At 32.1% G+C, this 21,071-nt stretch overlaps 1 protein-coding gene and 1 long non-coding RNA gene across 2 annotated transcripts; both read right to left on the reverse strand.

The window, feature by feature from the left end:
• Positions 1-1,620: 1,620 nt before the first annotated feature.
• On the reverse strand, positions 1,621-2,535 carry LOC140182670 (uncharacterized). Its single transcript, XR_011878669.1, has 2 exons — positions 2,407-2,535; positions 1,621-2,306 (listed from the first exon to the last, which is right to left on the reverse strand). It is a non-coding gene; the product is annotated as an uncharacterized lncRNA (long non-coding RNA).
• Positions 2,536-2,722: 187 nt separating this feature from the next.
• Positions 2,723-8,920, reverse strand: LOC112784097 (transmembrane emp24 domain-containing protein p24delta7). The gene is made up of 4 exons (XM_025827212.3): positions 8,361-8,920; positions 7,867-8,076; positions 6,301-6,377; positions 2,723-3,108 (listed from the first exon to the last, which is right to left on the reverse strand). The coding sequence occupies exons 1-4, from the start codon at positions 8,565-8,567 to the stop codon at positions 2,964-2,966; spliced, it is 639 nt and encodes a 212-aa protein (XP_025682997.1). The 5' UTR covers positions 8,568-8,920; the 3' UTR covers positions 2,723-2,963.
• Positions 8,921-21,071: the final 12,151 nt, after the last annotated feature.

Raw genomic sequence — 21,071 nt, forward strand, 5'->3', positions numbered from 1 at the left:
AACGATCGCGAGAGCTATTATTATTTCTCAAAAAACTTCTCTTTCATAAATTTAAAATTTGGATGGTCTTCTCACATGAATATTTTATTTTTATTTACATATGACTCGCATGATTTGATTCCTACTTTTTTACCAATGATTCCTACTCATTGGCATGATTTGATTCCTACTTTCCTTCAATATTTGAGAAACATTATATCTTGTATAAATATAAGAATATGATGAATAATGGAGAATGCAGATCATAATATCCCAAATCTTTTATAATTTTGAGTTTAATGTTTGATTATTTAAAAATAGATAATTTAATTTATACAGTAGATGTATATATATATATTTTTTTTAAATTTAGTCACAGTGGTAATATTATAAAAATTTGCCATAAGTAACATATAGTTTATATATATACTAAGTCCAATAGTAATTTTTTATGAAATCAGTATTTTTGAAATATTTGGAAGACAAATAGAACGAAAAAACATTAAGATAACATTATAACATTAATATTTAGTTATTTACCTAACCCTTGAGACAAAAATAACACTTTACCTGTTAAAACAATTCATCATATTATACTTTTTCATTTAATATTAATCAAGGGTTACACTTTATCCAATAATCGAACTCTATCTACAATTGCTACTTCGTTGGTTAAACTTTTCCGAAGAGCCCTTATCACCTACTTTCCTCTTTGTGAATAATGGTCAAAGTCAAACACTAGTAGAGTTGCATTCAAGGGAGAAATTGCAATGAAGTAAGAAACATGATCATCAACACATGTGAGTATACATAATTTAACAGTTAGAAATGAGATAATGTACATCTCAATTGGTGTTTTACTTTACTTATTCTACATTATAAATTAGACTGAATTTTTACTTACCTTTTTATTTCATATTTTTGTCTTTTAAATAAATATTAAAAGTCAGGTGTAGAAATATCATTACCCTTTTATTTTGTTTACATTTTCATTTGTGAATAAAACACATTAAGTGTAAAAGGAATTTTAAAAGAAAAGTTAATAAAAATCGTTTTTGCATTTATTATGATAACTTTAATTTAGGAGTGAAATTACAACTTCTAAGATATTATTAGGGTGACAAACTATACATGGGGAAAACATCATATATAGGTAAATTACATTTTACCCGTTCTTCTTTTTTCTATTATATATTTTGTTGTGCTAATTTTGTGTAATAATTTGTGCTTTTGCAATTTCTTAGTTCAAAGATGCACCCCTCCACCGCCACCAAAAGAAATATTATTGCTTCCACCACCAGCCATCATTGATTATGTGGAGCTGAAATATATTTGGTCACCCTTTGTTTATAGCTCTCTTATTAAATGGATTCTTTGGTGTTGAGTCCTTTGAATTTGTCAGCAAGTCCGTCCTTCATATTCTTTAGGAAGGTATGTTGTTCAATTCTTTATTATAATAATAAAGTGCATACTCTGATATCTATGGTTACTGTAGCTATATAATTTTAGCTAAAATTAAAATAATATTTTTATTATTTAATAGTATTTTTTAATTTAAAAAATAAAAATAAAATTGTTACTAAAATTACGAATTTTTTGGATCAGAAAGAAAACTTCATTGGATAAGCTGGGAGGTTATTTGAAGGGAGAAAAAGTGTGGCGACATTGGCTTTAAGAATCTCAAGGCTTTCAATTTAGAATGCTTGCTAAACAGAGCTGGAGAATTCTTATGAAGCCAAATTCTCTAATTGGAAGAATCTACAAGGGCAGGAATACAATGAAGTCTGATAGAAGGTAGAAAAGTCATAGAAGCAGGAATACAATGGAGAGTGGGAAGGGAGTCAAGGGACTCTCAGATCAGAATTTATGATGACTCGTGGGTTCAAAATTTTAAACCCGTGTCTAATTATCAATAACAAGACCCTAACTCAGGTATTATGTGGGTAAATCAAATATTCAACAACCACCACCAAGGGAGGGAGGAACTTATCAGAAATACGTTCAGACTAGACATTGCCACAACTATACTAAAGACTGCGATACACGAAAATGAAGATCAAACAGAGGAACGCAATGGGCTCTATTCTGTTGCTTCTAGGTATAGAATTGCCTTCAAGATGATCCACCCGCCGGTAGAACAACTTTCAGAGCAGTGCAGAGAGGAAAAGCTTTGGGATTCGGTGTGGGAACTCCAATGCCCACCCAAAGTGAAGGTTTTTCTCTGGAAGGCTTGTCATGAAGGTCTCTCAGTGCGATGCCGACTTCACACCCGTATCGCGGCAATAGTGAATGAATGCCCTAGATGTGGAATAATGGGAGATAATTGACTGTCCACAAGCAACCCAAGTTTGGGAAAAATCAGAATTAGGAGCTTCTGGAAGATATGCCATGCAATAAATTTGAAGATTTTTGGGAACAAAGACTCACCGCCGGCGGTAGTCTTGGAGGCTGCCATGAATCTTTCCGCTGAGTTTCAACGAGGAAGAAGAGGATAGCTTTCTAGACACAGAGGTGGCTTATTCTTTTTAGTTTGTGGGTATCCCAACTTAAGTGATCCTTGTCCAAATGGACCCCCTTGTAATTTCATTTCTCTTTTAATGAAATTTCGCTATCTTAGAGAAAAAAAAAAATCTTATATCTCTTCTATCACAGGACGATGACCAAATGCTAACTTATAAGATGACAAGATACAAACAATAACAACTGCCATTTAAGTCATAATACCAAGTTTTCAGATCCAATGGAAAACAATAACCGTTCAAATTATATTAATCAAGGGAACTCGAGATTCTATCAAATTTGTTTCTAAAATATACCAATTCGGTGTTACATATGCTGAACATGATTTATGATAGGCAGCAACAGCATATTAATATCAATCAATTATAAAAGCCAAAAATAAACTAATCATACATTTGGATACATGTGGGTAGAAAATAGAAAAAGGGGGGAGGGAGAGGGGACGGGAGGGGAGGGGAGGGGACTTAGAGGAACTTCTTCCTCTCAAAGAATGTCTTCAAGTGCCATAGTTGAAAACTAGCCACAGACAAGCAAACCACAATTGAAAGGAAACTGAAGGTAAACATCTTGCTGCTAGTCTCTTTGTTAAGTTCTTGCATTTGTTCCTCCCTATTTCAGGCACGTGGTAGAAAAGGTCATCAAAATTTAGTTAAAAATCCTTCCTCTAGAATAATGACAATAATAATGTGCATGAACATGTTAAACCTAACTTAAAAAACTATAGACACCAAAACTTAAATGCTACATAGTTAGTCCCAAGCCCTAATAAAAGAGGAGGGGTGTTAGGCACTCGATAGCCAAAATAAAAGCCTTGTCGAAATTTGATGACGTGGACCAAACACGTTATTGCAATGACATCATCTAATCTATGTAGCCGGTTTCACCTAGCGAGATAAGGCTTTGCTGTTATTGTTATTGTTGTTGTATTTTTTAAAAAAAATTACGGGCATGTGCTTATCATCACTCTTATAACCACTACAAGGTAAAATATAAGGAAAAGACATTCATAAGGTAGGAAACAAGAAGAATGTTGGTGGAACAACAATAACAACGACAACAAAGCCTTGTCCTACTAGGTGGGGTCGACTACATGGATCAAACGACGTCATTAGGGTCTATCATGTATCATGTCTACAGAGAGACCGTTTACATGTAGATCTCGTTTAACCACCTCATGGATGGTCTTTCTAGGTCTTCCTCTGTCTCTCACCCCTTATCCATCTTTCATCTCATTCACTCTCCTGATTGGGTGCTCTGTCAGTTTTCTTCTCACATGTCCAAACTACCTGAGACGAAATTCTACCATTTTTTTCACAATAGGTGCTAGTCCAACTCTCTCTCTCCAATAGCATATGACCATTCATCTATCTCAACATCTTAATCTCTGCCACACTTAACTTATGTTCGTGCTCTCCTTTGGCCGCCCAACACTCTGTACCATAAAACATTACCGGTTTGATAGCAGTGCAATAGAATTTATCTTTAAGTTTTAAAGACATTTTTTTGTCACATAGAAATCAGACGTATTCTGCCATTTTGACCAACCTACTTGGATCCTATGATTTACATCATATTCAATCTCTCCATTATCTTGTATGATGCACCCAAAATACTTAAAACTTTTAACTTTTCGTAGGATGTTTTCTTCAATCTTCACCTCTGTATTAGAGTTTTTCCTTCGGCAACCGAACTTACATTTCATATATTCCGTCTTGCTACGGCTTATTTAGGTCTTCCACAGCTTCTTTCCATAAATCCAACTTCTTATTTAAGTCTTCCCTTGACTCTCTCATAAGGACAATATCATCGGCAAAAAACATACATCATGGCACATGCTCTTAGATATGCTCTGTGAGTAGTTTCAAGACTAATGTGAAAATGTATGGATTTAAGGATAATCCCTGGTGTAATCTTATACCAATAGAAAATTCTTCTGTCACACCATCTTGAGTCTTTACACTAGTTGTAGTCCCATCATACATGTCTTTAATTGCACGAATATATGCAATCCTTACTCTCTTCCTTTCCAAAAACCTTCCAAAAGACCTCCTTTGGCACCCTATCGTACGCTTTTTCCAAATCAATAAACATCATATGTAGATTCTTTTTATTACCACGATACCTTTTCATCATCCTTCTTAACAGGTATGTAGCTTCAGTGGTGGATCTATCTAGCATAAAACCAAATTGGTTCTCTGTTATTTGTGTCTCTTATCTTAACCTCCATTCTATCACCCTTTCCCATAACTTCATGGTATGAGTCATGAGCTTGATATCTCTATAGTTTCTACAACTTTGTATATCCCCCTTATTCTTGTAGATAGATACCAAAGTACTCTTTTTCTACTCATCTAGCATCTTCTTTGACCTTTAAATTTCATTAAAAAGTTTGGTTAACCAACTAATGTCTTTCTCTTCAAGGCCCTTCCAAACTTCAATCGGAATATTATCGAGTCCTACTGCCCTGTCATTTTTCATCCGCTTTACAGCCTCTTTTATCTTGAAGTCTCAAATCTTTCGATAGTAGTTGAAATTTTAATATTCTTTCCTTGTGCATAACCGACAAAGACTCGAAAGAGTCTTCTATCATTCATTAAATAACTCGTAGAAGTAGCTCTTTCACCTTTCATTGATCTTCTCATCTTGAGTCAAAACTTTTCCGTCTTTATCCTTTATGCACTAAACCTGATCCAAGTCTCTTGTTCTTCTTGTACAGCTCTTTGCGATTCTATATATATCTTTCTCTTCTTCCTTCATGCCTAAGGACTAGTAGAGACTTTCATATGCTCTTATTCTTGCTTCACTTATAGCCACTTTTGTCTCTTTAAAGCATTCATTTTTTGCTTTTATCTTTTTTTGTGCACTCGTATTCCACCATCAGGACTCCTTGTCTTTTAGTCCTATCCTTTTAAATTCACCAAAACTTTTTTTTTGTTGTTCTTCTAATAACTTCTGACATCTCCCTCCAAATTTCCTCTGCGTTTCCATCCTCTTCCCACTTTGCCTCTTTCCCTATCCGTCTTAGGAAGCTTCTTTGTTCCTCACCTTCATCCGTCACCACCTCGTCCTTGGGTTTTTCGTATGATGTATTTTCCTCAATTTTCGCTCAACGCAAAAATCCATCACGAGCATCTTATGTTGTGTTATTAAATTCTCTCCAAGAATAATTTTACAATTAATGCAAAATTTCCAATCAACTCTACTCAACAAGAAGAAGTCGATTTGAGAGCTTGTCATGCCACTCCTATAGGTTATAAAATGTTCGCCTCTCTTTTTAAAACATGTATTTGCGATGAGAAGGTCAAAAGTTGAGGAAAAGTCCAAAATAGTTTTACCATCGGTATTGACCACCCCGAAACCATGACTTCCGTGAATACTTCCATACCCAGCCACTTCTCTTCCAACATAGCCATTTTAATCTCCTCCTAAGAAAATCTTATCTCTCGAAAATTTCTGATCTATTCTGAAGCCATCACATGATTATAAAAGTGCATGGAGAAAAAACAGAATTATTTCCATCATACCATGGTCTATGGGAGCAAAGAAAATCAATAGTTAACCATTTAGTTCAGTGTGCATGTGCAAAAGTTCGGAGCAATATGCACGTTACAAAAATAGAGATCCCTCTAGAAGATTCCAATATCTTCTGACCCATTTAGTAACAAACATGTTTAAATCTTTTCCATAAAAAGAGGAAGAATGAGTTAAGTGAACTTAGCAAAACTTTCTTCCATCAAAAGGTTACATAAACAACCATTATGCACAAAACGAAAGACTTATGGCAGAATTGATGATGTTTACCTTTCACGTAGATAAAACATCTCATCGTGGATAGATTGGACAGTATCATACAGCTTCTTCAACTCAAATTCCATTACCTGGAAGATTAGAAAGAAACATCACATCACATTGCATACAAATTGAAAAGCTTCTAATCATAAATTCTTAAAAGATGAACAAAATTAGAACAGTATTTCAACTCAGTTCACTAGTTATTTTTGTCTTATTCACGCAATCTAGGAGGTACCAATATGGAACTTTAGGAGTGAAAAACTAAGATGAATAATGATATTACAAATGTTCGAACTTGTGGAATCTGCCACCATACTCAAACTACTAGGAGAAAAAACAAATCCAGAAACCAAAAATGGATAAGCTAGAGTAAAATAGGGTTCACCACTATAATGACATAAAATATGGGATATTAAGTACGTTCTCTCTCATGTAGGTTTAGCCTGTTCCTTGTTGGCAGTTTGGATTGGCTCTTTTTGATGGAAAGACAAGGCCATTGTTTTAATTTAAAAAAAACAACAAAAACAGAACCAACCACTTTTAAAAGCTTTTAAGTGTGTTTGAATGCAACTTAAAAAAAAATGCATACAGCAACTAATAGTAATAATAAAAACAACTTCACGCCTTCACCATCCTTTTATAGTAATACCCATTACCCTGCTTCTAAACAAAAGCAAGAGCTAAAGTGATTTTCAATAATTACAAGTACTTCACAAAAATTATATCCAAATGCAAAATAACTTTTTTTTTCCCTGAAAATTAAAGTTGTACTAAAAAATTTATAAGAAAAAAGAGTTAAGTCCCTTTTTTAGAAGCTTATCAAAACAAAAGTACTTCTAAAAATGTATACTCAAATCCAAAGCTCTATTAAAAAGTTTAGAAGAAAAAAGACTTCCTTATTTTGAATACCATATCCGAACACCCCATAGGTTTTCAGAAGCTCCATTGACTGACTACTTTACAAATAATAGTCTGAAACTGTCTTTGTCTAATATTGTTACAAAAAATGGCTAAACAAAGGCAATAAGATAAAAAAGAAAATAACAGAAACCATGAACATTTATTGTTCCCACATTAATTACAAGAAATAGCCAATAAAGCCAACACAAATCTCCTTTTAGTGGTGTATAACACAGAAAGGGAGGACATAATCTCTGGATTGGCTAATAACCCAGCAGTTTCAAGAACCGGTTAGAAGGTACACCCAATGAGTTGATGGCACTATATGAAGTTATACCAGAAAGGAATATCATCAAGGATGTATTTTCAAAAGGACTAGCAAACAGATTCATTAGGCAGACTCGGCTACCTGATTCCAATTTCAAACAAAGACAAAGTCATTTGGATCTATCGATAACCAGCATGTCCATTGTTCGATAAATCCATTTAGAGCAAGGTCATTTAAATGGTCTCTCCTGAAGTTTAGGTCAACTCTAATGGTGATCAAAGTAATAGCGAATCAACAAATTTTTATGTTGGATATAGATTGAGTTATAACAATGCTAAAACAATAACAAATTACCGATCACAAAAGGCTAGTCAGTTCACATACGAATGAATACTTCTTTGACTTACTTCAACTTGTCCTTTCTTTGCAACCTTGGACCATTCCTTGGCAGCAACTCCAGTTCTCCATTCAAAATCAATGGTCACAGTTGGGCTTTCCTTGCTATCAGGTATCCAAAAACAAGTCGTATAGTCACCGGATTCAGACGCACTAAACGCAAAATTACCGGATTCCACGTGATCCCCATAGTGATAACTGTTCCCACTAGGCGAGCTCACCTTACATTCACACATTAAGAAAGCAAGTCAATCCCCAAAACAAGAGATAATATCCCATCACCCCCCAACAATTCAGACATTGTAAATTCAGAAACCTTAACTTGAAATAGATCATAAACAATTAAGGCACTTAGCGCATAGCTGTCACTTTTAAGATTCAAAGAGGACTTTAAAGAATAAATTTTTTTCCACTTGTTAATACTTAGTCAAATAAAGAAGATAAAAAGCACAAATTTGGGGTATATACAAAAAACTAGGGTTTGTGGATTTAATCATGAACTTACTTTGACTACGAGCTTGTAGGTATCAGGAATTGGATAACCTTCACTGGGATTAACGACGCTGTACTTGCCTACGGTCATAGCGTTGCTCTTAATCTCCTCGGCAATGCACTTAGTCTGACCTGATCGAAGCTCGAACCTCATCGAATTGGTGATGCCACACATCAATGCGAGTGTGATGAATGCAAGGAGGGGAGTGGAATCGGACATTGCGGCAATGTGGTGTTCCCAATTTGTCTGAACTTGGGGATCCGAAAGACGAATTAGGGTTTTGTATGGGAACGGAGAAAGGGAGAACCAAAACGACAGCGGAGAGAGAAACTGAAATTCAGACGAACGGAGCTTTGGTTTGGTTCATAATTTCTGGCCTACTGCTACTACAGACAGTATTACCAGCTAAGAGGGGATTCTTCTCCTGCAGTTGAGTTTATTTTATTAATTTATTATTTATTTATTCTCTTTTCCGTGCTTGATCTTGATCTCAGTTAGTTATAATTTAATTTAATGTTGAATACAGTTCAACAACATAAAATCGTTTAGAATTGTTTACCACAAATCTTATAGTAAATATTTGAATGGTAGTTCAAAATTCAACTTCTATTTTGCTATTAGGGATACGTTAAAATAAGTTATTAAAATTAATTATTAATATAAAATATATATTAAAAATAAATTAAATTATATATATTTAATGTATAAATATATAGTAGTTGATTTTATCAGTACAAATATCATTTTTATTAAAATTAGACTTAGTTAGAGTTTGGACAAAAAGAGACTAATTTACGTAAATATTTAATTATATATTATTATAAAATTTAATTTTAATGTATTATTATTATAAAATAATTTTTATATATTTAATTATGTAATACTATATCAGTAAAAACAATTATTTTTTACATTAATTACGTAAATAATCATCTAAAAAAATAGATGTAATTATATGATTATATAAAATATTTAAAATTATTAATACATCAAAATTATTATATCAATAAAATTACTTATCTCTAGTATTCATTGTCTAAATGTATATATATATATATATAATCTACGGTATCCTCTAGTCCGATAGGCTAATAACTAATCCGTCGTAGATTTAAGTTTTATTTAAAGGTCTGTTACTGACCAATAAATTATTATATACACAAAATAAAATTCGAACCCCGATATTTATTAAAGCGGTTGAGTGAGAAATATTAGATATTATCACAGGATATTGGGCGTCATTATTTTGTTAAAAAAAGATCTTTTTTTAATGAAAAAAGATCTTTTTTTATTTTTTAATGTGTTTGGCAAATTTCTAATAGTAAAAGTAAAAGCACTAGTAAAATAAAAAAAAGATCTTTTTTGAGAAGCTGTAATTTACATCTTTTTTTAAAAGATCTTTTTTCCTTAAAAAAAGATGTTTTTCATGTAATAAATAAACAAAAAAGTACTTTTATATTATTATACCCAAACATAATTGATAGATAAAAAGACCTTTTTACATGAGATATCCAAACATAAAATTACTTTTACTTCTCTATAAGATCTTTTAAAAAAAGATAACTCGAAAAAAGATCTTTTTTTTAAAGTTCACCCAAACAAGCCCATTAACACTTTGTCACTCTTTTTATAGTTTGTCTTATATCAGAGTCAATATTAGCAAATTTCATATTTTTTATTAAAAATATTAACCTCTTAATATTTTTTATTAAATAAAACATAAATTTTAAAATTATCAGTTATCATTAGAGTTTATAATACTAAATTTGCTTATATTTTTTCTTACAAATATTGTAAATCATACTTTTAATTCTTTAAAAAAAATAGTTCCAATGTCGAAAATTTTTAAAATAATGGGCTTTAAAATATATATCTACTATATTTATTTATCAATTATATTAATAGGAATTGAAAAAAAAATTGGTGTACAAAGTTTTATTTCTAAACTATTCTTCGTTATGTGTAAAAGAAAAAGAAAAAAACATTTTTCTCTTTGTAATATTAAAACCTAAAATCTCTTAATTCAAATAAAATATTTATCTTTACTAATCTTACTTTTGTTAAGATAATGTAAGCAGCCGCTTGTACATATATTATGACCTTCAAATTGTATTATATAAGAGGAGAAATTATTTATTTTTGTACCGAGTCTTTTCAATCATTCATCTAGTTATTAACAAAAAGTCTCACCACTAACAAATATATAAAAACCTAACCATCGTTCAGCTAGTAAATATTTTTATACCATCATAATACGAAAAGTTTCATGGACGTTGTTGAAAAGATACAACAAGATAACACAAACGAATTTCAGTGTAAATATTTGTTGTTTGTTGTTTTGACTTTTCAGTGTAATTTCAGTTATGTATTGTTATTGTCTTTCTACATTTCAGTGTAAGACACTATGTTGAAGCATCAAACATACTAAAAATTTACATCCATTGAACCATAATCCAAAATTTTTATATTAAAAATGAGACATGCAATTATAATTTATACATTAACCCTCAAACAGTGTTTCACCTAGTTTGACCTCCTAACAACATAATAATTTATTAATTTATATGAAATAAGTATAGAAATAAATAAAAAAAAATAGATAATAAGACAAGATGCATGCTCAATAAAACTAATCTAACCTTAGCTGCTAAGAATTCGAAGTAGAAGTAGAAGTATCAAATTTGTAACTGTTTGTAACAATTTAATGAATGTGCAAATTAGAAGCAACTTCTCTTTCTGTTTTGCTTTGTGTTACTTCTTCTTCTGTTCACACCTCACTAGTTTCCTCCACTTGTTAGCACAAATATTTATCAGTATAATTATAATATTGTTGAATTCTCCCAAATTATGAAATTCAAATCTTTAGAACCAGGCAGATTTTGCCATGAAGGAATATTTGTTAGCAAACAATTTCATGTACATACATTCAAATCTTTACCTTTTTTAAGTTCTGATGTCATTTGTTAAAAAGATTGCTATAGTATACATCTCCACGCATTGTGTTCTCTATGTATCTAAATCCAAGAAAAAGTAAATTATGCTATTGCATTCTCGATTTCTTTACCATTGTGGCACTTGATGCCCATTCTACAAGCTATGCTAAGAAAGTTGATATTTCTGTTATTGGTTTTGTTTAGTTATTTTTTAATTTATGTTGATCATCCCATTCTTTTTCTTATTTTTTATGGAGAAGCATTCAACACTTTGATGTTGGCCTTTTATTTTAAATGAATGAAATTCAATGATGCTATACTAGATCATAGAAGTTTTAATGATAAATACATTTTTAATTGGCTTAAATATTTGGTTATGATAGATCATAGAAATTTGGGCTTTTTTATTTTAATAAATTAAATAAATATAATAATTACCGAAATAAATAATTTAAAAAATTATTATCAAAATCCATTCCACTATCTTATCTCGTTTACACTGTAAACGAGATAATTTTGTGCGTATCTCGTTTACAGTGTAAACGAGATAAGACAGGTAGACCAAGGTAGTGAATTCGTAGTTTTTACCTTGACTCGAAAAGTTAGTTCAAAATCATAAGTCATTGAATCATAAAACGGAACGTAAACGTGATTCGTAAAATATAAAATTAAAAATTATAAAAAAATCTTATAACACAAATTTACAAATCAAAAGTCACAATTCATAACAAAGCTCAATCACAAATCAAAACACAAATTCACAACTCACAGATTTATACGACATAAAATAAAGCTAAGTAATAAATAAAGTAATTAAACTACTGCAATGAATAATTAATTACTTTGTGCATTATACCATAATATAAAATTTTCAATCATCCTTCACAGAGTATCCCTTCACTTTGTAGCATAAGTATTTAGTTTTTGAAATTTTTTTTTTTGAGAAGCAATAATATTTAATAGTAGTTGGTTTATCAATATGTACAAAAATGATCATATGAGGACAAATTCCCAGAAAGGGAAAGATCTTGGACAAAAATGAAAATTGAACACTGTACATCTCTGAGTACAGAACAAAATCATGTGATGGTGATAGTGTTTATGGCAAGTTTTCCTTGCTAAGGTAATGAATGATGAAGCTTCATCCTGTGTTGCTTCATATGGTTGAGTTCATTGCAATGCTTAATTAGATTAATTCATCATTAACTTTGAAGCTTAGTTGATGAATGCTTTGTTGCACAGTTCCAAAAGCAAGATAACAAACTCCCCATGCCTTCACGTGCTGCACTGCTTTCTCTTCTTTGCATAACTTTAATAAACTCATCAGCACTCAAATTTCCATCCCGGTTAGCATAAAAAACATGAAAAATTATGTCAGCAACTGCATCTGTAATAGTGATGCCACATACCTGTGATGCTACTCTTTGAAAATAAGATTTTGTCAACTCTCCATTAATTTTCCCATAGCTGAATATGGATAGGGAGAAGAATTCCAACTGCTTGCGCAATTCTGCAAAGGCTTCAAACTCTTGAAATGTGATTTTTATGTTTCTGAGATGTGAATCATCGTTCATTTCCTCCACCATATCCAACAGTTTGTTTATATGATTGATATTAGCAACTGCAACCAAGGAAAGTGCGAAATCTTTGGCTGAAATTGTTCCTTTTTTGTTGTAGTCATAGTGAGCAAACTATATCCAATGCCATAATAATAAATTAACAATTCAAATTTTCAGCTAAATAAAATTCAACAAAAAAAATTCAACCTGCAAAGAAGTAAAGAACAGCTTTGTTGTGACTTGTGAACACAAACTAGTAAAATGAACAATCACTAAACAGGGGAGGCGAAGAGCGCAGTAGGCAACAACAACCAACCATGAACATCGACAGTCAATGACACATAGCATCAGCAACACTAAGTCAGCAACCTTCCAATGCAGTCACAGTTGCAGTCAGAGAGAGCCAGAAAGGCAGAGATACACTCACAGGGGCACCGCGACAAGCCTTACGTGTCACGTAACACAACTTTTCTTCTCCGATTTGGTGATTTCAGAATTCAGAGGGGGTTTAGAGTTTAGAGGGAGGAAAAGTGATAAATTGAATGAGGTGAAAACTGAAAAGACAGTTATAGATTGAGGAAAAATTGCTAAGCTAAACGGTTCAAGAAGAATTTGTAGGGACATTTACCTTCTTCACTTCAGATTGGGCTCTAGGGTTTGAATTGGTTGCAATTTGGGCCAAGAAAACCGCTTCTGGAGCTTTCTTGAAACTGGAATGCAACCTCGCCAGAAACTCGCGATTCCAGAGTTTGAGCGTGTTTCCTGGCGATTCAGCACGGAGTTGCTTCCTGGAAGATGAGAAGCATAAACGAGACGGGAGGGAGAAACAAAATTGCAAAATGGTGCGATTCTACGAGTAGAGTCGCGATTTTAACTACCTTGAGGTAGACGCGACACGTGTATATCTCGTTTACACTGTAAACAAGATACGTGTATTTGTAATTATAAAAATATATTTTCTGAAAATAATAAAAAAAATTAATAATATCAATAATCCAAACTTTTAGCATGAAATTAGTACTTAAAAATATTGGTAGAAGAGATTAATAATATCAATTAAAAAATATAAAAATATATTTTTTCAGATATACTAAATAATGCTAATTGATCCTAATTATATTCTAACATCCCCCTCAAACTCAAGTAACAACTTGAGTTTGAAACTTATTTAAAACAACGAAATAAAGAAAAAAAGAGAAAAAATGCATAAACTCTCTAAAACGGGTGCACATGGAACTGCCAGAAGGAAGCGTAGACGGAACTGCCGCTTGTTTGAAGGAAGCGTAAACAGAACTGCCGCTTGTCTGAAGGGAGCGCAGACGGAACTGCCGCTTGTCTGAAGGAAGTGCAGACAGAACTACCGGAAAGAAACGCTGACGGAACTGCTATAAGGAAACACAGACGAAATGCAGACAGAACTGCCACGAGAAAATGCAAACGAAACTGCCACAAGGAAACACAGACGAAACGCAGACGAAACTGCCACGAGAAAACGCAGACGAAACTGGCACAAGGAAACACAGACGAAACACAGACGGAACTGCCACAAGAAAATGTAGACGGAACTGCCAAAAGAGAGCGAAAACTATATGATTTCTTCATGAGAATAGGTAAGCAGTGGATGACAATGGTGTTTGATCATTCGACTCGAAAAAACACAAGACGGAGAAAATAGGCTAGTCGGTGAGGTGAAAAAGCATCAAAGGGGTGACAAAAGGGAAAGAAGAATGACATAGAAAAAAATGCAAAAACTACGGTAATTTCACCGCAAGGAAAATAACTTATCCTCTTCAAGGAGGATACCATAGCTCCGATACCATATTAGAAACAAGAGACTAAAGTGGGGAAAGGATTTGTGTATTATTGAGTGTTTTCAAGTTGTCTCGAATGATACAATATAAAAGGGTATTTATAGGTACTAAGAGAATTATAATAATAAAGACGTAATCTCCTATAATAAATATTCAGATATACTAAATAATGCTAATTGATCCTAATTGATCCTAATTATATTCTAACAAAGGATATGAACTCTGATTTTTATTTTGATGTTGAACTTGATCAAAACAAACGTCTCAAAACTATATTTTGGGCTGATGCTCAAAGTAAAGTAGCATACGAGTACTTTGGTGATGTAGTTTCGTTTGATACTGCTTATAAAACCAATCGTTATAATATGCCATTTGGTTCCTTTGTGGAGGTTAATCACTATGGTAACTCAGTGCTTCTTGGGTGTGGTTTATTGGCTAAGAAAAATTGAGGCTTGTTTACTTGGTTATTTAATGCTTGGCTTAGATGTATACATGGAAAGGCTCCTAAAGGCATTATAACTGACCAATGCCTCGGAATGCCAGCCGAAATTGAGAATGTGATGCCAGAGACACGTCATAGGTTATGCATTTGACATATTTTGAAAAGAATTCCAGAAAATGGATACAAGAGATATGAAGAGTTACAAGGTGATTTAAATAATATTGTTTGTAAGTCTACTTCAGAAGATGATTTTCAAAATCACTAGGAGGATTTTCTGGTTTAATATAGTCTAGAAGATAATAAGTGGCTATCAAATATTTCTCTACACATGAATTTTTATATTTTGCACATAGGAATTAGTATATTAGTATTTTGAAAGTATCAAGTGGCTATCATATTCTATTTGCTAGAATTCTAACATGTATATTAGTACAATTTTTTTATTTTAATATTTTCTAAACTTCAATGTGTTATTAACATGTTTATGGCAACATTTGCATCTACTTTTGTTAAGTTTGCTCACAAATTTTTTTTATGTATATTTGTTTACTATGATATGTAGATATCTATGAAAAAAGATATTGATGGGTTTCAATTTATTTTAACCACTTTTTTTGGGCTGGTATGTGATCCACACAACAAAGTGAGAGCATGTATTCATATTTTGATAAATTTTTAACTAACAAGAGCTTGTTGATTTAATTTATCAAACAATATGACAATTGTCTTGGATGGAAGGAGCAACAAAAAAGAGAGACTGATGTTAAAGACTATAAATCAATAATACTTTGTGCCACTAATTCCTTAATAGAGAAGCGATTTCAAGGTGCCTATACTAATGCAAAGTTTAAGGAAGTACAAAAGCAATTTAGAAAGAAAGTAAATTGTATTTTGCACCTTATGAAAGTAGTTTCTATATCTAAAGTCTATTCTATTTGGAGGATGTATCTACTTATAAAGAAAGGGTTTATGAAGTTAATTACAATACAAAAACGAATGATATTAAATGCAAGTGTCAAATGTTTGAATCAAGAGGCATATTATGCCGTCATAGCTTGCTTGTCCTAGGGCATGAATGTTTGAGAGAAATTTTAAGGAGATACATTTTGGAGCATTAGAGCAAACTTGTGAAGCGGAGACATAGTAATATTAAGGATAGCCATGATCCAAGTTTGTTGAACCCAAAAACAGAGATGTTTGATGATTTATGCTCCAATTCGAACAATGTTGCTTAATTTGCAACCCAATCAAAGGAAACAAGTGATATCCTACATCGTTATCTTGATATGGCTATGGCGGAGTGTCAAAAGCATGTTGCTAACTCATTATCTAATGCCAATGAGTTAGACAATTTGCTTCCATTAGAAGATGGTGGTAAATATAGTGGTAAAGATGCATTGTCCATTTTTGTAGGAGGCTGCACAATAAGCATTCAAGATATTAAAAGCCCTCCTTATATGTCCACTAAAGGTCATCTAATGAATAGGCTAGGATTTGAAAAAGACAAGATGATAAAAAAGAAGACCAAGGCAAAGAAGGAAAAAAGTGAGATAACTGAAAAAGAGATAAAATATTATTTTATATTATCAATATATAAATTCATCAATGTTGAATTGAAGTTGACGATTTTGACTAAGCTATCTAATTGAAAAAGAATTCTTCAACCTTCTTTTTTTTATAAGGGCAGTGTATATGTGATGATAGTAATAATGTGTGTAGTATTTTTGAGCTACCTTTCATTTTTGGATGAAATAATTGTAATGAAAATTTTATTTTACCATTTTCTTATTGATGAGTAGTGCATGCATGACACTTCTTGCTGCAGTAACACAAAATAATGACTACTTTTTTTAACATCTAAAGGGTGAATCAAATATATGTCAAGGCACTCTTTGCGAGAAGGACAGTTCAATCAAGAAGAGAATAAACATTATGGAAATAGAGGTAAAAGAGACACATGGATATACTATTTTTTATGAATTTATTTTTGCTAGCCATGCTATTTTTTATAATTATTTAAATAGACTTTAGATGTAGAAACTACTTTCTTAAGGTATATATAAAGGATAATTACTTGTACTTTATAGTTAACTGATGCAGCTTCTCTAGTAAGCTACATTTGAGTGTTGAATGGAACCTTACCAAAATGTTAGATGCTGCTAAGAATTTCTGACACCAGGAAATAGGGTGTGATCTGAACATGAAATATGATGTTTTTTCCTATCAAATCCCAAACTGTTAATACTGTTATGACTCTAATTACTTTAATTTGAGAATGCGTGCATATGCATATAACCTAAAATATTTTAGGCCAAATTATATATGAAATATTTTTATAGCGTACCTTTCTTGTTTTGGGCCAGCAGATTTTTAAATTTTGGGCCCGCAAACAATCAGTTGGTATTTTTCTACACCAAAGGAAAAAAAAGCCCAAATGCATATAGAGAGCATGAGTAAATGCTCTTTACCTCACACACTCTTCTTCTTCTTCGCAAAATCCCACTCTCTCTCTCGACACTCTTGCAGCGTGCCCTCTTTCTTGCTCTCAACGCTGATGAGCATTCTCAATGCGAATCAGCCTTCTTAAGCTCGTTGTCCATCGCCAGTAGCGTATTCAATAGAAGCGGCATTACTCTCTGTGACAACATCTCTCAACTCTCTATACATTCCCTTTCGTTTCTACTGATGCGTTATGCTTCTGCAAGGTTAAAATTTGTATTATTCAAAAATTTTAAAGTGAAGGTTAATTAGTTTTTATTTCTGTTCATTTATTGCTTTATGCAACATTTTGCTACTCACTTTCATTTCTAGTGTATCTGAGCTTTGGTATATGTTTTGCATGCAGTGAACCAACTGGGAAAAACTGCATCAGGAAGTCGGACTCTGCAACCAAAACAGACTGGCTTAGCATCATTGTAATATTGATCTCTATTGTTTAGCTCAAATTTGAATTGTCATATAACTGCTCTTTAAACTTGGTAGCTGTAAACTAACATATATATACTTCTTTTGTTATTTGACCCTGAGTCTCTGTCCTAGATAATATATTCATTACTAGTGTCATAATTTTGTATCCATTCAAAATATGCAAGAAAAAACTCATAATGGCACCCAAAAATATGACTCAATGTTTCTTGTCTATTCATAAAAATCTTTAAGCACTCTATAATAAAAATATCTTTTGATTTTGATTTTGATTCATCATATCTTGTTTATGAAACTTAGGTACTTTTAATTTATAAATCTTTGAAAAGATTCATTATGCCATTATCTCAGTTACTTAACTGGTAATTGACTTTTGACAATGGCTATTGTTGGCAGAGCTTTGTTGTGGCAATACTGGCAATCTTTACTGATGCGTTATGCTTCTAGTAGGAAATGTACAATTGATTTGTAATGTGGCTAGGTTTTTTATTTGTGTTTGTGTTAATAATATGTTTTATTGGTTAATCAAATAATATATCAATTGACTATTAATCTTTTTTGCACCCAATCAATTGACTTATGTGCTTTTATAAAACATGATTAATATGTAGTGATTATTTGAAATGGAAAAAGATCTAGATATTGAGAAATTTGAAATAGGAACAAGAAGGAAAACGCAGCAGAAAATTCTTGAAGAACTAGCATCTCGGATATATTGTGTGTTTATTACTTGCAAAGTTAATGTTTTAGCACCTACTAAATTTTATCTATCTGATTTTATAATAGTTCTTTGCTTCTTTGTTCTCTTCAATAATTCAATTTGTACTTATCTATCAGATAATTTATAACAATGAAGCTTTGGTGCATGATACAAAACCACTCTTAGACTTATTTAGGGTGTGCTTGCTTCTGATTAATCGAAAAGTAATTTTACAATAAATTTGTATCCTTAAAAATGCTTAGATTTCTCAGAATTAAGATCTTGATTATTGGTTGTAGTCCAGTTTCGTTGTTTCTGCTACTGCTGGCTCAAGTTGTCTTGCTACTTATAAAATTTACGCAAAAATATGAGAAGTGAGAATTGATTTTTTTTGTCAGTTAAAACAAAAAAGAAAAGTTGAGTTTTTGTGAAAAGAAGCAAACCAAAGGCCCCCTTAATCTATGTCTGGTGTAATCAAGTACAATCTTGAATTACATTAAAAAATTAGATAGATAAATTCGTTGGTTTAAGTTTCAATTATTTGGTTTTTACATGTAATTATGCGTATGCTGGATAGTATGTACGTGGAATTCATCCATGCTAATGTGATGTTCATAACTTTTAAAGTAGTTCATTGCTCATACTTTTGCACCCTTCTTAATGAAATTTTGCACACATGAATCAGACAATTTGCACCCACTTTGATGAGATTTTGCACACATGAATCAAATAGTTTGCACTCACTTTAATTAGATTTTACACACATGGATCAGAAGGTTTGCACTTACTTTAATGAGATTTTGTACACTTTACTCATCACAATTTGCATCCAATGTAATGAGATTTTGCACACATGTATCAAACAGTTTGTACTCAGTTTATTGAAATTTTGCACACATGACTTAGCATAATTTGCATCCATCTGCATCTGTATTTGAATGCGAGTATTACTGTTATTATGATTAGGATTATTATTATTATTGTTATTGTTATTATTTTTCAAACAAGCCATGGTTAAATTGGGTGAAGATTTTTTACTTTATGTTTGCAGAAATCGATAGAATGTCGTTGTTCTCCCAATTTATTTTTCACAACGATAAATTCACTTACAAAAGAGCAAAAACTTGAAGTTGATAAAATGAGATTCTCATCCTTGAAGACTATTCAAAATTAGAAAGTTTATAGGCGGTTACTCCTTGCACTTGCTAAAGCATATAACACAATAACAAGCAAACTGGAATTAATGGTGGGAGGATATCGATGTGACAACAGACAAAATTGGGACAGCTCTAAGATTACCTTCAATTGGTAAAAGCTTTCCAAAAGAAGAAGAATAGACATAAGATATTTTACAATGAGATTTTGCACACCTCACTCAGAACATTAAAGTGGAAAATCTAATTAAATTAAAGTGGGTGCAAAATATCTGATTTATGTGTGCAAAATCCCATTAAATTGGATACAAACTAGTGTGCAAAATCTCATATATAATCACATAAATCATCGCCAAAATAGTGTGGAACGCTCATGATAACAAATAGTATTACATAACAAAAGTTACACTGAAAAATCAAAACAAGAAACAACAAACACTAAGAACTATAATTTATACCCATATTGCTAGGCGTCATTAATTTGTTTGGTTGGCGATCTCGTGCTGTTTTCATCTTTTTCCTCTTCCTTGTTAAATCAATACAAACAATAATTAGATTTGCACAATGACAAATAAAAAAGAAATCAAAACTATAAAAAAGCATATACACTATTTTTACTTTGTTTTGACATCTTTCTCCTCATCTTGCTTTGCATCATTAGAAAGAAGTATACACTCTATATTTTACTTTACATTCTCTTTTATCACAAAAGATAAAACAAAACTACTTTTTACTTTCCTTTATCTTTTTTCTTATATGACACATTGCCTTCTTCCTTTGAAATTTTGTTATCATTATTTTCTTCATCAAATCTATAAACAAGAAATCAAATCAGTCCAAATCTATAAACTTAAAGGTGACCTTAGAATAAGAATTACTGGCTTTGAAGCTAGCATAAAGATAATAACAAAATATTAAAAAAAATCTAGTAATACCAAAAATTTAATTAGTGGTAAAGAATGTTTGTAAAACTCATAGACTTCAAGAACTTAAGGATTTGCCAAGACTGTCATTCTGCTATAAAGATTGCATCTTGAAATCGTGGTCCGAGATCAATATCGGTTTCATAGTTTCAAGCAAGGTTCTTGTTCTTGCTCTGATTATTGGTGAATTCAGCAGGGATGGGAGCTTAGTAGGAGTGTTGGGGATATGGGTGGCAAACGGGCCTAAACCCGTCAGGCTGGTCCGCGTAACCCGTC

Source organism: Arachis hypogaea, chromosome 20 (genome assembly GCF_003086295.3).
Source record: "Arachis hypogaea cultivar Tifrunner chromosome 20, arahy.Tifrunner.gnm2.J5K5, whole genome shotgun sequence".
Lineage (NCBI taxonomy): Eukaryota > Viridiplantae > Streptophyta > Magnoliopsida > Fabales > Fabaceae > Arachis > Arachis hypogaea.